Consider the following 24,577-nt stretch of genomic DNA (forward strand, 5'->3'; position numbering starts at 1 on the left):
CTACAAGAAAATATGTCTCTCCACCTCATATGAAAGAATATATGACTTCACTTCTATTCCAATGATGTCCAGCATGTCTGATCTCAACTTTGCACACAAAGATATTTGGCTTCTGAATTTTTTTGTGTGATTATTTGCTGCCACGTGAATCACCACAAATCAAAACTAACACACTTTTCCTATGTGTAAACAACAGCAGCCTGTAGTGTCTGACATGACTAAGCAACCTGTTATGCAAAACAAGCGTGTTGAATGCTGGATTAACGGGCATCAACATCAAGCAAAGACTATAATAGGATAAAGCACGAGTGGAAAGAGCACAAATAGACTTGACCAGATCAAGATAACTTCACCACTGCTGTCCGCACAGAGCACTTTGTTTATTCCTGCCAGCAGAGAAGCACCTTCTGTCGTCGACTGGTAAGTTCCTCTGTTGTCACTTTGGGCTTTTATTTTGTATTTTTCAATTTGTCATTATTTAGAATTTTGTTCTTATCATCAGTTGATGTTAACATTTTATTAATATGGTTATATATTTTAAGAAAAGGATATGGTTATGATGAATATCAGATCATATCAGAAAATGTTCTCATCTCATATGAACTGCTTATTATGTTTGATTGCAATTTTAAAGCAGAATTGTAGGTTAAGATCAGTTACTCCAATATCAGTTTAAATTTGTTCCTCTTTAAATGTGTTTATAATTCATAATTTCACATTGATCTGTAAATTTAATAGCCCTTGTGCTCTGAGTGCCTGTTAGAAACAACAGCTAGATACGTTGTCAGCGGCAGCAACTTAAACCCATAATGAAATAAGTCAAGTGAGTACATCCTCATTTACTGTAAATCCCTGCTGGTGTCAACTTGTGTAACTTGTCTGGGGCAGTGGCCGGCAGTGGGTTTAACTTGTTTACTGGTTACCAAATTAACCTGTAAACATATGAAATCAGAAATCAGTTTTTTTTTGTTATGTTTTGTGACTTGATGGGGACTGACATTTGGGAACAGCAGATGGTTCAGACATAAACAGAGCTGAGATGAGCCTCTTGTTAAGTGTCTCACCTCTTAATGTTTATCGCTTAAAGTCAGGCTGTTATCAGTCAGTCAGAAGAATAAAATGAGTACAAAAAACTCCACAGAAGAGGAAAAGAGAGAAGTCCTTTGGAGTTTTTGTGGAGTTCACATTTTGCAGTGTGGACAGACAAAGCAGGACCTCAACCAAATCTCTGTGCAATTATCAACTTTACAGGACTGTATTTTTATATATATATATTTTTCTGTTTATATAATCCTACACACTGTGTGTGCACTACAGCATGTGTGCATTTACCCTGCACAATTATCCATTTATATGTATAAGCAAAAGGGTTAGGTATAGTTTGTATATATTTTATTTTATGCTATTATGCTATATATTTTATTTTTATTTTATTTGTACTTGTATTTCTATTTATTACTCACTTCTTTTCTATTTGAGCTGCTGAAACAAGTGAATATCCCTGGTGTGAGATAATATATTAATCATTATCAATTTTAATCTGATCGAGTAATGTTTAGGCCTTTAAATGTAAGAAAATGGTTAAAAAAAAAAAAAAAAAAAAAAAAAGTTGATCACCATTTCCCGAAGCCCAAGGTAACATCCTCAAGTTGCTTGTTTTGTTCACATCCACCCAAAAAAATCAGTTTACTGTCATCAGGGACTGGAGAAACCAGAGCGTATTCACATTTGAGAATCGAGTGACAAGTAATTGATTAATGGACTACTTGCTGTTTCTCTAAATTACAGCAACACAAACATTAACATGTAGAACAACATATACTGAACTCTCATGAAAAGTAATCTGTAAGTGAATACTGCGGCTGTCTAAATATTCACCTCACACCCACCTTACACTTATGTAAAATCTAGATATCATCAGACTGTGAATTTAAATAACACCAGTATTACTGCATATAGACTATTAAAAGTGTCACTGAATTGCATGATGACAGTCTAACTAACTAAAAGTAACTGCCCCTGCTCTATTATCTGACATCCAAGTATTGAGGACTTGTGACTGTGGTCTTTTAGGTGTAGACAGATGTGCAGCACCACCATGTGGCAGACCTACTTATGACCATGTACAGTATTGTTAATGTTTAATCATGCACAAGCTCAAATCCCATTAGCCTTTCTGGACCAGACTAGATAGCACCTGTTGTTTTAGTTTCTCTATTCAAAGCCATGTTGTGCATGTGTGAACCTGCATTGTGATTATAATGTGTTCACTCAACAGTGTGCAAATGGGATTATGTACCAGTCATAACCGCACATGTGTCCTTTCAGACTGACTTTTGCCTTCCAAGACACAGACTGAGCTCAAGAATGAAGCTCCTGCTGGGTTTGGCTGTTCTGGTAGGGACACTGGGGGTCCTTTATTCTGTCCCAGAGGATCGACCCCGAGACATGTCTGAGGACACCTTAAAACGTGAGTCAGTACAGAGGAATCTAAATTGCTCTTTCAATGTATGGTGTTCAGTTCATGTATTATACTTATATATCAGCAGTCATATAAAAGCCTCTACAATGCAACCTGGCAAATTGTGTCTTCTGATAAACTGAGGCACACATTCACTCGTTTTCTAGATTTTATGCATCTGTTGATTGTTTCATTTAATTAGTTAGAAATTACGGCAAACATAAGAGGACTAATGATAACGTCTGCATCAAAAGGGAAAGCAGATTTGGATAATGAAATAAATAAATTGAGGAAATGTATTAATAGCTTAGAGAGAAAAAAACACAAGATACAAGTAAAACATTAACCAAATTACAGGAATTTAAATGAACACTGGACAAGTTGTTACTTAAGATAATGATTTTACGCACAGCTCTAAAAAACTTAATTATATCTCATAATAAATTTGGGTAAACAAGTATCCTCAATAATTCAAAAGCTTATAAAGAGACAACCTACATCCACACAGAAAATAAATAAAACATTAGATTTAATCCATAGAAATGATCAGGTCATTAATGGAGACTTTCAATCATTTTATGAGAAACTTTATACCTCAAATGAAATACAAATATCATCCATTTCTTAAATCGCTTAAATTTGAGCTGCTTATCAGTGGAGAAAAAAAGAAGAGAGGAACTTTACCTCTACAGAAATTAATTTAAAACTATTAATTTTCCTTGAAATAATATTTTAGATATTCTTAATTTTGTTCAGTGTTACATAAATCACATTGCAATATTTCTCAAGATTAAAGAGCTTTTGCTAAATTCCCTGTTTTGACAGTGAAATGTGTTAATGTAGGTGTTTATAAAGAACATCTCACCCAGGTTTTTTTTTTTCTCTCCTCTCTCAGAGTTGTCTGTGAGTGGTGAGAAACTGGTGGATGAGGAGGTGAAGAGAGCTCTGTACGGGGTGAAGGAGATGAAGGAGGTGATGTGGAGGAACGAGCAGAAGCACGAACACCTCATGAAATCTCTCCAACACAGCAGCGAGAAGAAGAAGGTAAGAACAACAACAGATCTTTCCTAAGAAAGAAAAAGAACAGAAGAACAGAAAGCAAATGGAAATCTTTGCCTTCCTGCCACCAGGGGGCAGCCCAGCTGGCTAAGGAGGTGACAGAGAAGCTGCAGGAGGCGGAGGAGCAGTGTAAAGACTCCCTGCAGTCTGAGTGGGAGGAGTGCAGACCCTGTCTGGAGGATGCGTGTAAAACCTTCTACACCTCCACCTGCCGCAGGGGATTTGCTACTTTCCATGCCAAGGTATAAAAACTACAAATCCAACCTGTGCCTCTCAGTCTGACCTCAAACTTCTGTAACAGCATCACCAGAAATAACAAAACTATGTGATCGACAGGTGAAACTTTACCTTCTTTTGGAATCAGATCTCTTGCTTTAGTTCTACCTCTTCAGACCACCAAAACTATTACAAGTGCCACAGGCAACTAAACTAACATTTGGTCTAAAGAAACATCCATGACTGTAAAAGAAAATGTCATTGCAGAGCATTCTGGGGTTTTACATTTAGATGACTGCAGTCATGTTTTATCACTAACAGACCTTTTTCTCCAGCAACCATATTGAAATGGTAAACACAGACGTTACCAGTCAGTACCTGAATGTAACAGAACCTTAATTACTATCATAGATAACAGCTGTGTTTACTCTGAGATTTCATATCAATATGGCTGCTATGAAAAAGGTCTGTTGTGCTACTGTCAGTTATTACACATGCATGCAGGTGATTTTATTTGATCTTATATGTTGTGGGTTTCGACAGAACTAAAATCAAGACAGAACCAACTATAATTAGGGTGAATTCAGGTAACCTGGAGCATTTTTCTTTTGCAAGTTTGACTCAACAAATTACTCCCAAAGTCATTTTCTAACCAGAAATGAAAGAATGTAGATATCTTATCCAAAGGAGAAATGCCATACCTATTAGTGTTACTTGTGCTAAATCAAGCCAAGCTCAATGTCACCCATTTTTTAAAAAGCATTATGACAAAAAAAATCAATTTCTACATAGGCTTCTATGTATGCAACTTCCTAAATGTATTATCCTCCTTTGAGGAATTTAAATAACTATCTCAGATTACCCAAAGCCTGCTGTCCCACATTCTCCATCATACCTAAGAAAGTGAAACAATTTAAAAAGCAGTTTTTCCCCAGTTTTTTTTTTTTCATTTTTTGCCCCCCACAAGCATCAAAAGCAGCATGTTTTGTTGCTTGACTAGATCATGTAATTTGATGCTAATGAACACTGTATTTTTAATGACAGATCTCCTTAACATTAATCTTGTCACTGAACTTTTCATGTAATTCCCAGGAAGGCTTGTTGTTTGACAAGTGCCCTGCAAAATGTAGTATTTTCCTTATTTCAAACCCCAGTTCTCATCTTGCAACTCTCAGGTTAGTACCTGCAAAGTTAGTCCCAAAAACTTACTTCCACTTTTCATCTCCTGTAGGTGGAGAACTTGTTCCGCAGAGTATCCCGGCGCTTTGGCCCCCGGGAGCCTCGCATTGATGCAGGGGACATCCTGGTGAATCAGGGCACCGACGACACAGACACAGAGGTCATCCGTATCGAGGACTCCTTCAACCGCCTAATCGCTAAGGTGGGCACGGTGGTGGAGCGCAGCATCGCCCTCGTCTCCAGGATGAGCAGCAAGCTGGACAAAGTCCTCCAGAAGGCTTTCCTGAACAACACCGCCGACGTCCTGACGGAGGAGACCCCCACTGACCCCTACGACCCCAGCCGGGACTCAGGCTTCCTGCAGGGTGTGGGGCTGGAGGAGGTGCTGGACTCGTTCTTCGACTTCGGCAAGAGCGTGGTGGAGGAGTTTGGAGCTGTGGTGACCCAGGTGTTCGATGACATCCATGAGGTGGTGGAAGAAGAGAAGAAGAAAGGTGTTTAATCTTTGTTTAGAACTAGTCAGTAAGATATGATTTCGTGAGGGAATGTTGATTTTGCAAACACAAGAGATTAAGATGAAGTTTTAAGGTTTATTACTTTTACTTACAACGATGAGATGGAATGAAAAGGTGAAGGGCTGGTGATGGATGGATGGTAAGAGCACACTGGGGTTACATGGAGATTAAATTACAAAAGGCCAGCAAACAGTAGAATTAAACTACCACTGTAGCAGAGATAATGATCGAGAGGCAAGTAGGAGAAAAGTCAGGGTTGATATACAGGAAAGGTGATGAGCTGATGGATTGCAGGTGTGTAGACTGAGGAGTGATGAGCTGATTGACAGCAGGTGTGTAGGTGAGCAGGGAGCCAGGAGAGTGAGGGAGACCACTTCCACCCAACATACACGAACACAAAGAGAAACAGGCAGGGGAAAAGGGAAACACGGGAAAACACTAACAGCATGGCTGCCATAGACATATATATGTAGACGCGACATTGACAGTTTCAGCTCGTTGCTGTGATATTACAGTGTTGCCATTATATTGGACCTGGCCAATCAACAAAAACACTAATGTTAAATATTTTTTGGTTTTGGAATAGCAAGGGAAACGTTCCCCCGTTTCCTGCAGAACAGGAAGTTGTGCCGAGACCTTCGCAAACAGACGTCAGAGTGCTGGCAGCTACAGAGCCAGTGTGAGGCCTGCCAGGGAACCCTGCTCACAGGTGAGGCACCGCCACCTGTACAGCCTGTGTTTACGTCATCTTCATCCTCAGTATTTCATCTGACTGCTCCTTGTCTTTTCCTCCAGAGTGCCCCAGTGTTCGGGAGCTGCATGTGGAGCTGGATGAAGTTTCCCAGCTGCTGGATGTGTCTAAAGAGCAGTATGATGAGATCCTGTCTATTGTCCAGCGCCACACTGATGAAACGGTCAACTGGCTCAGCAGCATGGCCGCTGAATTCAGCTGGGTGGCTCAGGCTGTGAACAACAGCAGCACTCCTGAAAATATCTTCCGCATCACCAGGGTGAGACAAAGTGGAGGAAATTAATGAAAAGGCAGAGGAACAGTGTCTTAAAAACAGTCCTCACGTGCACATATGCAGTGTTCCTTCTTATAACCAGTCCTTCTGTTCATACTGAACATTTTGGGTCAGAACCAGCAAGAACTTGAAAAAAAAAATGGCTTAACTCTAAATAATGTTGCACCAAACTTTTAAACTATCTTAAAATGAAGACAGATTAAATTTAAACCTCTCTTTAAACCTCAGTTTAGTTCATATTTTACACCCAGATTGAATTAATGTCAGCTGCACCAAATCTTTACAGAGCAGCTAAATGTTACGTTTTCACACTTCATTACTTGATCTCGATCCCAAGAGCACACAAATTTATTTTTTATTTATGTTAATTCCGGTAAGCAAACATCCCCATATTGATTAAACTCTAATTAACTTTGATAAACTTTAATTTTAGTTTACATCACACTTGGATTTACTAAACTGACATTATGTTTTAATTCTGCAAGAGAACTCTGCTTAATTTTAAATCTGGATTTACTCATTTTAAACCCAGCTTCGCTAGATTAGAATAAATCTTAGATTAACATTTGGTGGTGCAACCCAGTCTAAGGTCTTTTTATGTTGCTTCCAATGTAAGAGATGGGAGTAAAAATCCACAAAACTTGTTCTGTGACGTGTGAGATGAAAGAAGTTTATCTGTAGTTAATATGAAGCGTCAGCAGTTCAAGTTAGATAGTTGGTATCTTGCAAAGTCATTTGATTCTTTCTAGTAACACAAAGAGAAAAAATTCCACTAAAAAGACTCCCTACTTGATTTGGACTGTTGAACCCTCATATTAACATTTATCTTCAATGTTTACACAAGAAACACAAGGAAGGATCTCTGACCAATATGAAAAGAAAGGAGGATTATAGCAAACAAGACGTTTCAGTGTATATATGGGCACCTGACCTTTGGAAGAAATAGTGAAGCTGCCCTTTTATGTTGACCATGTCCAAACCTTATGATAAACAGAGGTATCTGCATACTTAAATAGAGAATGAATGAAATTAACCAACTAATATAAATATTTAAAATATAAAACAAACAAACACCAAGTGAGAGAAGCATATCTGTGGTATTTTTGGATAGGTGGGGAAAAGTTTTGGTCAACATAAAATAATGGTGTACAAAATGACTACCTCCACTCTCCAGGTGGCAACAGAGAGCCACGATGAACAGAATCTCTCTGTGACTGAGACCAAGGTGGAGGTGAACATCCTGAACTCTCCCCCACTCATCCTCTCTGTTCCTGGGGAGCTGGAGCTGCAGGACCCAGCCTTCATCCAGTATGTGGCCCAGGAGGCTCTGAGCAAATACAAGGAGATGGTCAGGTGAGAACTTTAATGGCCTCCACTGTGCCACGCACCACCACAGGGCTGACTTTCACCAAGGACAGGCGCCATCCATCATCTATTTCTAGCCTTTGTTTTTTTATTTCTGTAGATTTTCTTTAAAAAAAAAAAGGCATAACATAAGAACATATGTTGTCATTAGATACTGAGCTCCTGGCAACAGTGTGCTTGTTTTTTTTTTTTCTTTATTCTAATGTTTACTGTTATACAACTTTAAATCCTGACACACCTTCTCTCTTTCTTTACAGGTTTGATGAGGATGAATAAGAGTAGTTTCTCCTTTTCTGAGCTTCTACCAGCATTTTCTGTGAGCTAGATTGTGTTCCTCTCAAGTAGCATAATCTTTCTGAAATGTAAATACACTAAAGCTGAACCATGTCGATCATTGCATGTAAAAAGAAGAAATTGTTTTTCTTTCCTGTTGTCAACTGGTGTAAATAAACAAAACATAAAACACGAGTAAGTGTGACTTCATTGAAAATGGCAGGAACAGTGAAATGCAGATGTCTTCCACAGGAGGAGTCTTCAGTGACGTGTAAACGTTTTACTGGGCTTCTGGATGGACAAGATGTGGAAGACATGAACCAAGAAACTTTCAAGTTTTAGGTCTGAATCTGAACGATATGGAAACCCATTTCTGCTAATATGATTAAGTCATTATAATGAGAAGCATTTTCAAAATAATTCCTTCATCATTTTGTCAAATTTTCTGATGTTTTTGAAACACTAGCTCGTTATTTTGAGATGAAGTCAGTATTTTGAGAGATGAAATCATTATTTTGACAAAGTTTCTCATTGTTTTAAGATACTAAGTAATTACTTTTGAGAAGATTTATCATTATGACTTTTTTTCATCACACTGACAGAAATTGGCTTCCATAGAAGGAGAATCACTGTGGATTGGCAAGAACAAGAGAGTTATAGGAACCCTTTGAGTAAAACTTTTATTTTTCTGTACAAAATCATATTAGTTACCATTCTCAGTAATTTCATTTCCCCACTAGTTCAAGTCCCATCTGTAGGAACAATGACATGTTAGGTTCTCAAGAGAGACGCACACAAAGAAATACAAAAAAAAAAACATGTTCACATCTTTGTCCAATCCTTAAGCTTACTTATTGAACAAGAAGATGCCTTTGCATCTTTTCAAATTTCCCGTCACATACCGCTGGACAGACAGTGGAAGTACCTCTAAGAACTTGTTATTGGACTTTTGTATTCTCGACATCTATAAAAAGCACTAAAGCCCTGACCTGACCACAGTGTGTTCGAGGTGTTTGTTCTGTCTGGTTCTCATTACTTCACTCCAGAAGTGATCCATCATCTCTACAACTGGGAACAGAAATAAGAAAACCATAAGGGGTTTAAAACAGGGGTTTGACACAGGCAAATACCATTTGAGAAGTTTCCTTCCATCAAACATCACTGGTCGACTTTGCATAGCTGCATTCAATTGACCCGTCCTAAGTCCCATCCATTTTTGCTCCTGAAACCCTGTCAACCTACTTCTTTTCCTAATTCCTGCACCAAGATATTCTACGTGCTAGACTCATTTATTTTCAAACTTTAAATATGCTTAAAAGATACTACTGTGGGGCCTGTAAAAGCAACAAATATAATTGCACCATAAGTTAACTAATGTGAGGAAAAAGCTAGCTAACTAGCTAGCAAATATTAGCTATCAGATGTAGCTAGGTAGCTAATGATTGATGTAGATTAGCCAGCTAGCTACTATTTTGCTACAGAGAAAAGTGGTAGCTGGCTAATTAGAAGGCTAATGATTAATGAAGGTTAACTGGGCAGGTAGCTAGCATTCTGCTAACATACGTCAACTTAAGATGTGACTATATAAAAATACTGTATGTCACCTTTACAGGTTCCCCAGCAACATCTTTTAACCAAGATGGTTCAATTGTTATTGCAGCACAGAGGGGAAAAGGGACGGGACTTAGAAAGGGTGAAATAAGAGATTTGTTTCGTGTTGTTGTCTTTGGATAAAACTTGTCCTCCTGCAGACACAGATTTAAGGACATTGAAGGTGTATTTTGTCATAGGTCAGGGGGATTTTACTGAGAAGAAGAGAAATAACACTACAGCTGCATGAATGTTTTACATGATGACGTGAATTAAACAGATCTAATAATTTCCTGGACGATCTATCACGAGACAACTCATTTATTGCAATGTCAAACTGTGTAGATGTGTGCAATAAGAAGAGAAATATGTTAGAGTCCTTTACAGCATTCAGAGATGTGCACCGAACAAAAGACAAGATGCTAATTTCAGACAGAAACGAGCTCAATCTCACTTAATATTTTCACAGCTGAAAAATGTCCATTTCAAAACATTTATAAAATGTTAAACAGGAAAAATGTTTTTTTGCACTTGAATATTATCAAAATACCTCTTTACGATTTCAAGTCCCCATTTAAATAAAAAAGAGAAATAGCATAATAAATCGATGTGATTTGCCATTCAAGTGACCGTGTTAAAAAGAATCATACAAATCACTTTTCATGCTCGCATTCATCCACCTGATCACACTTGCTAAAAATACATCTTTTTGCACATACTGTATGTACATCTGCTTTGATCTCTCAGTACATTCTTGCATCCATAAAGTACATCCTTTCTTATTTACTTCACCTCGCCCTTCTCCATCAAAGCTTTACAGTCACAGCACATACTTGACAGTTCAACCACAGTTGTTGGTCACTTAAAAAAAAAAACATACTCATCAACCTACATATTCAAACCAAACTCATGTACATGTAAAAGGTCTCAACTCCAATATGAGAGAATTATGTCATGAAATAAAATTTAAAAAAATTGGAGGAGGGTGGGGAAATTTATTTCAAAAAGTAAAAAAAAAAAAAAAAAACTGCATCTGCAAGTAGCGTTAATTTGAAATCTTTTTGATCACAGTGTTGTGGCCCGTCCATATGGATTATTCTGATTAGCAGGATTCCCAGAGCTTAACATACCAGCACCAATCTGCACAGCTGGACACTTCCCCAAACATTTGGTCCCTGGGTACACAAGGGACAAACCTCTACTTCAGAACACATTTTCTTCTTGCGTGTGCAGATAAACCAGTGTGGCTGTGGTCTAGTTTGTAGCATTAAAACCTCTCTCTCTGCAGCCTCATCAAGGCTTTTCCCGTTTGTCGTGGTTCTCTGTTGTCCCGAGCTTTGATCTCCACTGATGTACCTCTGTGTGATGCCAGAGTTCGCCCCCAAATCCCCCAGACTAGAGGTTGTCCCCCGGCTGGTACTGTGGCTCTGTGGCTGTGAAGTAGTCTTCCAAAAAGGACTGGATGTATTCGAAGGTCGGTCTTTCATCTGGCTCCTTCTTCCAGCACTGCCTCATCATCTCGTGCAGGGACTCGGGGCACCCCTGGGGGCAGGGCATACGGTAACCTCGTTCCACTTGCTCAAGTACCTCTCTATTCACCATACCTGGAAGAAACACAGAGAAACATGATGTAAATGGACTGCATCTGTAGTGTTTTTTTTTCCAAAGTCCAAATGAATTTACTAATTGCTTTGTTCATTTCTTAACAGACTCACACACACCAATGGTAGTGAGCTACCTCGCCTAACAATCAGTAAAAAGTTTAGATTCACTGTTTCACTCAAGGACACTTCCACAAGTGGACCTATAATGTAAGTAATGTAACCTCCAAACGTGTCTGTCTTTAATCATCATCTGAAAAACTTAACTTAGAGATACTGTCCATAATTAAGTGTAATTTAAGTTGAACTTTGGTCACTGGCAGTTCCATTTAAATAACTGATGTGTTTGTAAGGACTTTGAGTGCATCTGTAGGTGTTACGTTAGCTAGCTAACTTTGCTTTGGTACTGGTGAAGTAACGTAACTAAGATATGATCACACAGACCTGTACTATTCTTGTAATATCCTGCTTTTGTTTGTTAACTTTTCTGTTGAAGTTTTATTTTGATTTAATGAAGTACACAGAAAACATATAATCCACACTGCACCAACTGGGATGCTTTAAAGGACCAGTGTGTAGAGTTTAGTGGCGTCTAGCAGTGAATTTGCAGATCGCAAACACGTCGTCTCGCTGTCCCCTTCCAAGCATGTAGGAGAGACTACGGTAGCTACAGTGGAAAAAATACAAAAGGCCATGTCTGGAGCCAGTGTTTGGTTTGTCTGCTCTGGGCTACCGTAGCAAGTTGGTGATGCAACATGGCAGCCTCCATGGAAGAGGACACACCCGATGCAGATATAAAGGGCTCATTCTAAGGTCATGAAAATACAACAGTTACTTCCAGGTGATTATACACTGATGAAAACATACTTATGAGAATTATATTCCATTTCTGCTAATAAATCCCCATAAATCTTATACACTGGACCATTAATGTAAGTAAAAAGGAAGAGCAGGGTCAGAGATTTAGGGAAAAATGGCATTGCAATTTCATAAATTCCAAGTTAAATGGAAACAGTAGCCCTCAAATGGTGATTTTCTTTTGCTAAGTTCTTAAATCATGTCAATATGACTATGTTCTTTATGGGTCAGCAAAAGTTGTTTGTCAGAACCTATGAAAAGTCATTTTTCCAAAGTTTTCTGGTCAAGAAAAATACTGCAGGTTTTGATTAGGAAACAACTCAGTGTGCAGCCTGAAGCAGTAGAAAATGTTGGCACCACGCAGCTGACAGTAGGATAGAAATGCCCACGCAAACCACTGTGTTAAAGAGAAAAGATAAAAGGAAAAAATATAACATAAAAACTCAACCTAGGTGGAACGTGGGTCATTATTTCCAGCAAGATTTGAAGTCAACTTCAAGGTTAAAACACACACAGGGCAAAAACATTGTTTTTTTTTCTCAATCCCAGCAATCTCTCGCTAATACACTCAAAATTCTAGAGATAACATGAAGTAAGACTTTTCAGTCCTCTAAATGTCTATATCTGATGAAAGATAACACGTTTCTTACTAATCAACAGCAATTTCAACAAAAACCAAACAGTGCTGCCTCATCTTTAGGCCTCTTTTTGCCCTTCTTGAGCAAGAGAGTCCTGAATTCCTTCCCAAGACAGGAAGACAGTGATGGTGAACCCTGTGACACGGCGCAGAAGCAGCTCCACAGGGAGCTCAGCCACAGCTAAAAGAGGTTATGACACAGAGTTGGTGGCATGGTCGAGGCTGCATCTTCCTCCCCGCTTCCTCCATCTCTCTGTGGGAAAGCGGGGATCAGGTTATGTCACACTGGGAGAGAGGAAAGGCCCAGAGCAACTGCTGAGACCAGGATATGATGGCGGTGGTATGTCGGATCCTGAGGTGTTAGCGTGATTTATGTCTTGGATCTGAAACCCTCAGCTCCAATAACATGCCCGTCGTATATGTGAGTAAGTATATGTATCTATATATACACGCAAGCTAAAATAGAATAAAGATGATGTGTTCTCATGCTGACGCTCAGTACGTGGTCACCTGCCTCATACTGCTGCTTCCACGCTATCAGGCAAGCGAGTAGAAATAGAGCTCCCAAAAGAGACTGCAGCACAGCAGGACAAGCGCCACAAACGTCTGGTGAGTCATACTACAGTGTGGATGAAGGGAAAATAGGGGTCAGCCCCCAGAATTCACATCTCTGAGGTGAATTAATTAGATCCGACGGTTCGCGCTGAAACCAAGGAGGCCACGGGAGCCAGATGGCCCTACAGGAGATGGTGGTTAAGTCTGCCATATGGTTCGCCCTGTAATCAGTGCCTGTCGACGCCAGACACGCTGCAGTACCGCTCTCTGACAGCAGGGGTCAGAAAAGAGGCGGCAGACGTCAGGAAGGGGGAGATGGTGCATGAGAGAGTGAGGGGTACTTTCCCATGCACTAATAAGTCATTAGACATCTGTGATGACTCACATGAGCTTTATGCAGTTCTATTCTGATCTGCATGTGTGAGAAAATACTATTAAAAGCTTCAGATGATGAGGAATCAGATGTTGGAATTATCCTGAGGCAAGAATGAATGAATTATTCCTCTTTTCCATGAAGGAAACTTCCTCCATTCATGAAGCAGCAAACATATTCAAGATAACAGGGGGCTTTCAAGGTAACCAAAAATTTCCAGACTCTTGAAGACTTTATCACATGTAAATTCTTACTATAAATGCGACTGTAAATTCCTTCATACTGATAGAAATCGATGTATATTGTCACTTTCTTTATTTTACCAGCTGTTCACATTAACTTTGATCGGATGTTTTGATGATAAATACTGGAGCAGATTAACTATTAGCAAAAAATGTATACTTTTATTTATTAATTTGACAGTGAAATTATTGTTTATACATATTGGCAATAATAATATCTGATCTGACAGATTATGTCAAAGCATTGAACCGGAAATACTCTAAAAGACAGCCTTTAAGCCTTTTCCAAACTTTCTAGACTTTGTATGAACCCTGAACTTGAGACAATCCAGAAAAAGCAGCCTCACATGTTAAATGAAAAGGAACAAAGTATAGATATATAGTAAAGAGATTTTAAAAAAACAAAACAAAACACTGTTTCTCTACCTGGGTATGGTACTCTGCCCTTGGTCACCAGTTCAGTCAGTAGTATACCAAATGACCAGACGTCTGATTTGATGGTGAAGCGGCCGTACAGAGCAGCTTCAGGGGCCGTCCACTTGATGGGGAATTTAGCACCTGGAATAAAAAAAAAAGAGTCAAGCAGGAGGGATAGGCCTCAAAATGATCAATAGTTGATTATGTGTAGAGGATATATTCTCTGTGAAGTGGGTTTCTAAAGAGTTATTCTGAAGCTCTTCCAAGCCGCTTTTCAACCAAATAAACTCTGGTTCTTTAACAAGTTCTGCTCAATTTTCTCAGAATCTTGGTGCTATCTAGAAAACAAATTTGTGTTTCCACCCATTTTTACAGGAATAATCATAATCAATGTTTTTAGAATTAGAATTGATGATTAACTTTCTGGTGATTTACTAATTGACTACGAATAAAATACTGTGTCCTACATAGATAGAATATGTGATTACAGGAAAAAGAAGTGTGTCAGCATGTGCTCTTGTACTCAATTCTGAGTCCCTACAGGGGACAAAACTTGTTAGTAGGGCTGCAAATGACAACCATTGTCGGTGCTGATTTATCCACAGATAGTTTGGTCTATAAAATACCACTAAATAATACAAAACAAATTACAGCTTTTTGTACTGGTTTTTAAGAATCTATTTTTAAGGTGTCTTAGCTGCTGGGAAAAATGCCCTTTTCATTTTGCTGCCCATGTCAGTCAATCTAAGCTCCACTCTGCGAGATAACAAACTGCGAAAAACAAGGGAATTGTTTCATTTCAAATATTACAAGATTTTTGGTTCACATGAGTGATTGTGTAGATGAAACACCAGATTTCATTGACAATCAAACATTTTAAAAGGAGCATATTCAAATTCAAACATATTCCTAATAATAACATAACGGTTTTTCCAAACTTTAAGACTTTGTGTGAACCCTGTCCGCAGGCCCAACATGCAAAAAATGTTTGACATTTCTGCTTGATAAATAATGGATTGATCAATTCACTGATCCATTGTTTTAGCTCTAAAACCAGTGTTAGTTTGTAGTCATGTAAGAGATTAATTGAAGGTTCAGTGTCTGTGAATAAATTTGTGGTCTATTTATAACCAATGAAAATCGCAGACACACAACCCCCCTGCACGTCTCTGTCTGGGCACCAACCACATCCGATTAACACACACCTTGTCTGGCGGTGTACTCGTTGTCCTCGATGAGTCGAGCCAAGCCAAAGTCAGCGATCTTACACACCAAGTTATCAGCTACCAAGATGTTGGCAGCCCTCAGGTCCCTGTGGATGTAGTTCATCCTCTCGATGAAGGCCATGCCGTCTGCGATCTGGGACGGGATTGGATTGGACAGGCCAGACGGACGGACGGGGGGGGGTCAACAAAGAGAAAATGGCATAAGGATGCAACCAAAGCAAACAGTGAAAGAAAGCAAAATCTGACAGTTTATATCTTTTGCAAATAGAAAGATTGAGCTCAAATATGACTTGTGAATAATACTAATTAAAGTGATCATTCGGATTATTTCAAGTCAAGTTGTATGTGATATTGTAAGAGTCCTGTGAATCAACACTATCCTTTTAAAACACCAAATCACACAATAACACACACAGACCAAGCAATCAAGGCAGCAAAAGTCTAGCAGCTCCAATTTTCTGTGAGGCTGTCTGAGGGAAAAATAATGCTGTGAAAATATTCTACATATACTGTAGACTGTGTCAACGGATATCTGCTGTAGAAAATACACAGACTATCGATAAGTACAACCCCACATCAAAGAATCAGAACTATCCCTTTAAGAGGAGTTACAGTAAGTTGTCATTTTAGGTAATTCCCACTTTATTTATCTAGTATTTGACCTGCAGGCTTAACAATGGGAAATAAAAAAAAACAAAATTATCTGCAGCCACGACAACAGTTGGACAGATCTTTAACACAACATGTCCTCACTCTGGCTGTCAACCCCCTTAGTGGCGTCTCCAGGTTTCAATGTGCCTCGCTCTCGTTCTCAAACACTTTTCCACTCCGCTGAGTGAGGAGGAGGAGGAGGAGGAGAGGGGGCCTGGGAGCGTGCAGAGTGGCGAATTAAGAGCAGATCACAGTAGGTGACTTAACCAGCAAGCTCAAGTGGCTTCTGATGAGCAGCGTTTAAGTGCTACAGGCAGTTAAGTGGTGGAGAATGAGGGGAGGCACATACAGTGGGTGGTGAGGGAGAGGAGGAGGAGGAGGAGGAGGGATGTCAGGTAGGATATTAAATAATTATGACAGCCAGATGGAGACAAACTGAAACCCTTATTCATGAAGACTGAACTCACATGCTCCTATACACACACATGTGCAGCGCTGTTTGTTTTTTTGGTGATGCATGATAATCTGTCCTGCACACAGAGTTTAAACAGCACCTGGGCAGATAAGAGGCACGCAGAGTTTCTGTGTCTGTGTTTTGATCCTACCTGTGCAGCCATGTCGACCAGCTGCGGCAGCTTCAGATATTTACCATCCCCCTCCTTCAGGAAGTCCAGTAAACTACCTGTAGAAGAGTTTAGAGGAGTCACAGTCAAACAGAATCAATACTGTCTGTCTGGGCAGTGTATGAACACAACACCAAAAATAAATGCAGCATCTGTTCAGCATTAGGAAGCACTTAAATAACCAAAACCACTTGGAGGCAACTTGACTGCAAATACTATAAGAGGCTTTCTTCACCTCAGTCCTGCTGACTGGGGTACCCAGAGCCCTGACGGGTAAACTTTTTTGTCATATTTTGTAAGGGCTTTATTCTATCATTCTAATATTTCATGACTTTGTCAATCACTTTGTTCCAAATGACTTCATATTATTGTTTTTTTGCTTCTCTTTTAAATGGTGCTTTTTAAAAACATATTGGGGTCCTGGAAGACCAATAAAAAAAAGTGGCATTAATTACATTACTTATATTCTTACTATTACTTACTTATGATGTTCTGAGAGAAAATAAGTTGACACTTTGCTATGATGGTTGTTTCTTTTTAAAATAAAATCACTTTGGTTTTCATTGTCTTTATACATATACAAGCACAACAAAAACATGACATTGAAACATACTGCAGATAGGGGGTTAAAGTCCACAACTAATAATACATGTGATTGTTATTTCTCACATTAGTTTATTTTCGGGGTCCCCAGGGATCCCAGTCGGTGGTCCTTGTATATTAAACATGTTGGTAAGATAAGGGTTAAGTTCAGTTCTGTTTATGTCAGTCTTAAGTGGTCACATTAACTGTTTTATCCTACTTAGATCAACAGTTACAATCCAGTTCAGCAGTCATACTAATTTGCATTGCCAGAGGTTACAACAGTAACCGGCAACTGATTATGTTTGAGTGGTTAAATTTGAAGCCACTGCATTTTCAACAATCCAGTCTTTTCCACGTGTCAGATTTGTTCTCATCCAGATTAAAGCATCTTTTATAGTAGAACTGTCCCAAATAGCATTTCTGAGGCGCTGAAGCTTCAGTGACAATTACCTGTAAATATGTGAAGGCTAACGAACAACACAAACTATAATACTTCCTTAATTTTGGTTATTTACTCATATACTTTGCCATTATTGCAATGAAGTTAATAAAAGACACATACAAGTAAGGAAACATCAGCCACAAAAGTCAACTTGAAGAATTTGCAGGTGAATTAAGAAAAGCGTGTGTTCATCCGTCCTTACCTTTGCCCATAAACTCTGTTACGATGTAGATGGGCTCCTCAGACACCACAGCGTACAGAGGCACCAACTTGTCGTGTCGAAGTTTCTTCATGATCTGAGCCTCCTGCAAGAAAGCCTCTGGGGACATGGTGCCCGGCTTCAGGGTCTTAATGGCCACCTTAGTCGTGCCATTCCACGTGCCTGAATAAAAGCATATGATGAAGACAAAATGATCACTCATGTTTGAAATAAACCATAAAGCAACGTTGCATGTGTGCAGCTTTGAATGTATTATTAATGAAACAACTAATCTAAGACAGTTCCAATTTATTAAGTGACACACACTGTGACACTCAAACACTGAGGGCACATTAAAGACTTTTTGACCCCTTTTAAGTGATTGGAAAAGTCAATCCTAAAAATCAGCCAGCCATGCCAGCGATCTCTGGCCGTGTTCCCGTGTGTGAAGAGCAGCGCAGGAGAGAAAGAACACGATGGCTTAAATAATCAGCCACTTCCTGGTTGAGAGCCACTTACTCACGCCCTGCTTACATACAATGAGCTCTACTGCTTCCGTCATAAGGCTGACCTTCATGAATGAATCATGCAGAACGAACCACACACACACACACACACACACACACACACACGAGATGAAGGACAAAGTAGGGCAAAGAACATGTCTAATAATAATATGAGGTAGTGAGATCACGGGAGAGCAGTGGAGGTCAACCAGCCCAACATGATACATTTACAAAAAAAAATAAATCCTGAACAAGTAAGAAAGGGGCAGGAAAAAGTTCTGAGCAGAAAAACCATCAGAGCAAACAGTTGGAGGCAGAGACGGAGAGTGTGTGGAGAGGGATTCCTGGGATTGCACAGCGGAGGCTTGCAGGTCGTGGCTTGCTGCAGGCCAGGCTTAATGAAAGACCGAGTGATGAAAGAAGAGAGTCGTGTTCACTGAAAGGCCCCCGTCTCACATGCAGGCCCGGGAACTGAAGCGTAGGAGGTGACCTGTGATTACTGAGCTCTCTTTCTGTGTGTGTGTGTGTGTGTGTGTGTGTGTGTGTGTGTGTGTGTGTGTGCGTGTGTGCGTGCATAGACCAACAGCAATCAGTAATCAGCATTTACATCAGTATGTGGGCCAGTGCGGCAGCAAGACGAGCTCTTTGCTGAGGTCAGTCCCACTCAACTTCAAGCTAATATGAATCATTTCTTTAAACTGACTCAGTTTATGTGAGTTTACTGATTCTGAATGTTTTACATTAAATTTGTATGAGTTATAAATAATGCAGAGTGGATAATTTGTTTCTGTATGTTAGCCCTAATGGCTGTCTAAGTTTACGTCCATGCAGTTGTTCTTTACTAATTCATGATCAGTGTGAGCATCAAACATCAATACTACAAAGTGTTTAAATGCCTTGAGTGTGTTGTTGACATAAGATGTACATACATGCACTAATCTCAGTGTGTCCTGACAGGACAGATCCTGGAAATATTCAACCTTCAACAGCTGCTAACAAGGGGTTACTGAGTAAGGCACCCATTTCTAACTAACTCTGAAACATCCGGCTTTCCACATACTAGTTTTGTTCACTTTTTGCAGTTTTCACACAAATACGACTCAGCCTGCATCCTCTTCATTCAGGATTCTCTGGAATGAATTTCACAGCTCTCTAAATTACTGTTTCTGTGGAATAAACAGCTTTTACTTATAACTGTCTGGCAATATTAGTGTGTATATCAGCAAAAATCTGGACTGAAATAAATTAGTTTCAGGGGAACAGCACCAAACAGCGATTTCTACTGATGGGTATCACGATTCTCCAAATCCATGATTCAATTTAGCTTTTGATTTTCAAGTTCATGGGTCGATTAAACTTAAAACTTTTTTTTTTTTTTTTGCACTGACAGCTATGCCATTGTCAGACTATGGAGTCTTGATTTATAAATATCAACAGATCATTGGTTTTATGCCCTGACAACTGTCATTTCAATTTAAAAGATTGTCTATATTGTATCAAGTATAACAAAGTGTCTGGCAAGCTATGCTGTATTGTCTTTTAAGTGTTGTTTTTTTCACCAGACACACACTGCATGGAGGCAGGGATGGAGAGAAAAAAAATCTAGGAGAATTGCAGATTCTGCTTATGATTTCAATTATTGAAATCCAAAGCTCATTTCAAGTGATTTTTGACTTAATTTTGTAATCTTGACACTCCTAATGTGTACAGTTGAAATGATGAGTCAATGAATCGATAAGTCAATCAAATGAAAATTAACTGGCAACAATCTGAAATATCAGTGCATCATTTAAATTATTTGTTTGTTTGTTTTAGTTTTTTTTTAGATATGCCAAAGATTAATTGGTTCCAGTTTCTCAGATGTGAATATTTGCTGGTTTCCTTTGTCTTCTACGACATTAAACTTGGGTTTGTACGTTAACTTTGTCTTTTGGAAACTGTGACAGACAATTTTCACCATCACTTTCTGGACCAACTCAATTAAATCGATTAATCAAGAAAACATTCTGCAGTTCAATGGCTGATGAAAACAGCCAAGCTGTTAGTTGATTCCAAAAAAAAAAAAATATATATATATATATATCAAATTACACTTCTCATCCAAGCATCCAATTTGATCTAATCCTGCTCTGCTGGAGAATCGGATTCTGTTGGAAACCAGTTACAAATTGTCTGATCCATCAGAATTGAATGCTTTTGAACTTATCCGTTCTTTTGATCAATGCCGGGATGATTTTATGATTCAAGGAGTGATGGCAGAGAGAACGAAACTGTCCAAAGCTTCTTCATTTCACAAAGAAAGATGACAACAGTACTGATTGTAATGTCTGTAAAAAATCATTTCAAGTAAGGCTGGAGACCCCAGGAAGATGCTGAAACACACACAGTCACTAGGCTATCAAGCTTCCAGCACCATTGATTTCTAATGAAATCACCAAGCTACAATATGCAGGCCAGATTCGTATATATGTGTGGTTCTGAAACACACTATACTGTGTGTGCTACAGTAAAGAAGTATTGGTGTCTCACCCATCCAGACTTCTCCGAAGCAGCCCTGGCCCAGTTTGACCTCCAGTCTGAGGGACTCTCGCGGGATTTCCCAGGCATCCTTTGCTAGTCCCTGAGTCTGAGGCTTCACGGTGGGACACACAGTCGTCAGCCTGTAGCACAGACCGTCTGCATGTTCTGGATACACAGAGGAGGGAAACACAGAAGTATGAAGTATACTCAACAAAAATATGAAGGCAACACTTTTATTTTTGCTGCCATTTTTCATGAGTTGAGGTAAAGTCTAAGACTTCAGTGCACACAAAAGGTTTATTTCTCTCAGATTTTGTTTGTCCAAATGTCTTAAAATGTGTTAGCAGGCTCTTCTCCTTTGCCAAGACAGTCCTTCCACCTGACAGTGATGCTGATTAAACAACAGGATTATTGCACAGGTGTATCATGGGCTCCTCACTATCAGGGTTTATGTGAACAAACATGTTTTTCGCTGGTATCATGTGTAGTTGTCTGGCAGATAAAAATATAAACAGCCAAAATGTCCTGTGGATAATACGCCAAATAAACTGTAGAAAAACTGTCTAAAATAAAAATAGCTTACTTACTTTTTATTATTTTATATTCAATATTGAAGTTTCCTAGATGCTCAACATAGAGCTGAATTAAACAGACTCACAGGAATGACATTAATTTCAGCGTACTGCCATCCATAGCACTGAAAGGGACATTGGAGGATTAAATTCTGGCATGGTAAATTAGAATTTAACTTTTTGATTTGTTTTATATGATCAAATTCCCTGTGTGTTCAGACAAAAACATTAACTTGACAATATGACTATTCAAATCTTCAAATCTGTTATCATTATATATGGTTGTAATTCTGGAATATTAACAGCCAAATTGTAACCCGACACACCTGGTGGTTTGTTACATAGAACCATCTGGGAGGTTGTCCTGTTTGAAACTGTATGGAAAAAGGCAGGCACTTTAAAAAAAAAAAAACACTTGGCAGGTTATTGGATGAAACATCTCTCTATCATACCTAACATGGGCTGACTTCAACCAATCAGATCAAACTCTTGCCAAAGTGGAAGCATCTTTTCCATTGAGAAAAGCCTTCAGTGTCATTCTCTGCTCTTCTTTATTAAAATACTCTCCTGTTCTGATACAACTGATGCTATCACAGTATCTACGCTAACCTCTCCTCACTGATGACTCACCTAAAACCACACCTCATCCCCTGCAGGACTGGCTGCACCACTTTTGGCATGGACACATACCAAACAACATCCAAAAGGATAAGTTAAAGCCTGAAAAAATGGCTTCTTGTGTGATCTCTTCAATCTTCTGCTGCCTCGCAATGTACGCAATATTGGGCATCAGTCCATTTATTAGGCACTGAACTATGGCTGTTTCACACATCCTGAAATTCATACCCTAACTCAGTATAATGAAAGATATCCATACCTTAACCAATCACTCCTCATGCCTTAACCTAACCAAACCAACCAATGAAGGTAACGAGTACTAGCCAATCAGAGGCAGAGAGGGATGGGTCAAGATTTTTCCTGGGGAAAAACAAATTGGTATTTGTAGCCCAACAGTACGTCAAATAGCCATATTTCAGTGCCTAATAAATATCTTTAATGTACACATTTTAATATTAAATGTCAAAATCAAACGGCACATTTTAGAGTGACCTTGTACACAGTCATACCTTGGCAAAGGAGAAGTGCTCACTGACCTTCACTGAAAACTTTTTGTGCGCAGAAAACATCTTTTACTTCAACTCATAAAAAACAGGGAAAAAAACAAAGCTGTTGAGTTTACCTACAGAATCCTAACAATACACAGAGCAATGCTACAGTAAGTGAAGCCATGCTACAGTAAATGAACTGTAAACATGTGATGAATAAAATATCACTTTGCTACACGGCAACTGTGTCAATATACAATAAGAACACAAAGCAAACTCACAGAACTGTTGACCCATCATTTCCACAGTCATTCCTCACAGAATAATCATTGATTTTTCCATTTTTCCTTACAGAAATAATAAAAATTTCTGGCACTTTTTTTTTTTTTTTTTTACCATAATGACATTGTGAACCGTGTTGAACTCAATTTAATTTCATTTTCAGTATGAAAGCAGAAAGATCGGTGGGCTGTTCAGACACAGCAGGAGCTTACAGTAGCTGTCTAACAGCAGCCAGCAGCACTAACCATCGTGTGAAACGTCCCATTTGAATTCTGCACACAGAAACAGTGAAAAGCCAGCCTGTTATATTCAAACCACTGAACAGGTGAGATGTTACAAACCTTTTCTGCATGACTTCTCATTTATTACTGACTTCTGTCTTAAGTTTAAAAGCTACACGTAAAGAAACTGCGTGGATTATTTAAAAAGGGGTCGCATGAGGTACTTATCCATAATCAGTGTATCACCTACAGTAGATGGGGGTCAATACGCCCCCAGTTTGGAGAAGCAGACTTAAGTACCAGCATAGACCTAAGCAATGTACTGCTGTGGACAACACGAGCAGGAAAATGTATTTTAACTTTCTGAAAAAAAGTATGATATACTTTGATGGCAAAGTAAAGCAGTGAAAATATTCTGACGGCCTTTTTCAACAAGAAACTGTTATTATATTATCCTGATATTGCTCTCTTTTCCTCATTCAGACGCCACTGGTGAAATCACTTAATTTTACCTCACAGAACACAAAGATCGCTGGTCTACTGCTGCCTCAATCAATCAGTTTATATGTGTTATTGTGTGACTTTGGTGTATATGAACTACTGTTTTAAAACATGGAAGTCACAAAATAACACATCAGGGCAGCAGTAAGCCAGCAACTCCTGTGCTCTAAGTTAAATTACTAATTTTGTCAGTGAAGTCTGGTTGGTGACGGTGATATTTGGCTTGCATAAGAAAAATTTCCCATTTAAAAAGGTTGTCTGTCTGGTAAAGCTGTGAAAATATTCTAAATACAGTGTACGTCCATTGATTACCTGCCTACTGTGTCGACCGTCATCTACTGTAGGTAATACAGTACCTACCTCACACAACTCCACTTCAAATAATCTGAACTATCCCTTTAAAAACAACATAAAGGAGTGCAGAACTTTGAATTTACCACTCATCAATTATAAAGAATACTACAGTGAATTACATGAATTATGTGAAAGCAGGCAGGGGGTCAACAACACAAGCCCTTTAAGACTCACATAACAAACATCCTCTTGTTTATGGGTTCTGCCTCTGGGAGTATGACTGTATTCTTGCAAAACCTTTCAATAAACAGCTTGTCCTGCGTGTGTTTACATCATCCAGACGCTTTCTTCTTGTGACCGTCCGCTGGGGATTTTTAGGGACAGCTGCCTGTTTATCAATACTGTGTAGATTACAGCAGGCTTAGGACTGTTTTTTTTTTATATGGGACATTTTTATATTCACCACTCTTTTTGGCTTAAGTC

The 24,577-nt window shown here is 39.0% G+C and overlaps 2 protein-coding genes across 2 annotated transcripts in view; one reads left to right on the plus strand and one right to left on the minus strand.

Moving 5' to 3' along the window:
- Positions 1-292: 292 nt before the first annotated feature.
- clul1 (clusterin-like 1 (retinal)) lies at positions 293-8,213 on the plus strand. Its single transcript, XM_084732842.1, has 9 exons — positions 293-420; positions 2,329-2,470; positions 3,357-3,505; positions 3,592-3,762; positions 4,968-5,409; positions 6,017-6,139; positions 6,226-6,440; positions 7,630-7,808; positions 8,078-8,213. Exons 2-9 carry the CDS (start codon positions 2,368-2,370, stop codon positions 8,094-8,096), a joined length of 1,401 nt encoding a protein of 466 aa, XP_084588968.1. The 5' UTR covers positions 293-420; positions 2,329-2,367; the 3' UTR covers positions 8,097-8,213.
- Positions 8,214-8,759: 546 nt separating this feature from the next.
- Positions 8,760-24,577, minus strand: part of yes1 (YES proto-oncogene 1, Src family tyrosine kinase) — a 39,793-nt gene continuing 23,975 nt past the window's right edge. Inside the window, exons 7-12 of the mRNA XM_084732843.1 lie at positions 21,128-21,283; positions 18,096-18,275; positions 16,849-16,925; positions 15,572-15,725; positions 14,376-14,507; positions 8,760-11,287 (exon numbers count right to left, since the gene is read on the minus strand). Coding sequence (XP_084588969.1) covers positions 11,079-11,287; positions 14,376-14,507; positions 15,572-15,725; positions 16,849-16,925; positions 18,096-18,275; positions 21,128-21,283 — 908 coding nt within the window. The 3' untranslated portion in view covers positions 8,760-11,078. The remainder of the gene's footprint in view (positions 11,288-14,375; positions 14,508-15,571; positions 15,726-16,848; positions 16,926-18,095; positions 18,276-21,127; positions 21,284-24,577) is intronic.

This window comes from Lutjanus erythropterus, chromosome 12, assembly GCF_056507025.1.
Source record: "Lutjanus erythropterus isolate fLutEry1 chromosome 12, fLutEry1.hap2, whole genome shotgun sequence".
NCBI lineage: Eukaryota > Metazoa > Chordata > Actinopteri > Lutjaniformes > Lutjanidae > Lutjanus > Lutjanus erythropterus.

Excerpts from the sequence above, each read along its gene's own strand:
- clul1 (XM_084732842.1), top strand. The coding sequence starts at position 2,368 with ATGAAGCTCCTGCTGGGTTTGGCTGTTCTGGTAGGGACACTGGGGGTC. Across the intron at positions 5,410-6,016 it reads GGAAGAAGAGAAGAAGAAAG|CAAGGGAAACGTTCCCCCGT; the intron begins GTGTTTAATCTT and ends GTTTTGGAATAG. Across the intron at positions 6,140-6,225 it reads CCAGGGAACCCTGCTCACAG|AGTGCCCCAGTGTTCGGGAG; the intron begins GTGAGGCACCGC and ends CTTTTCCTCCAG.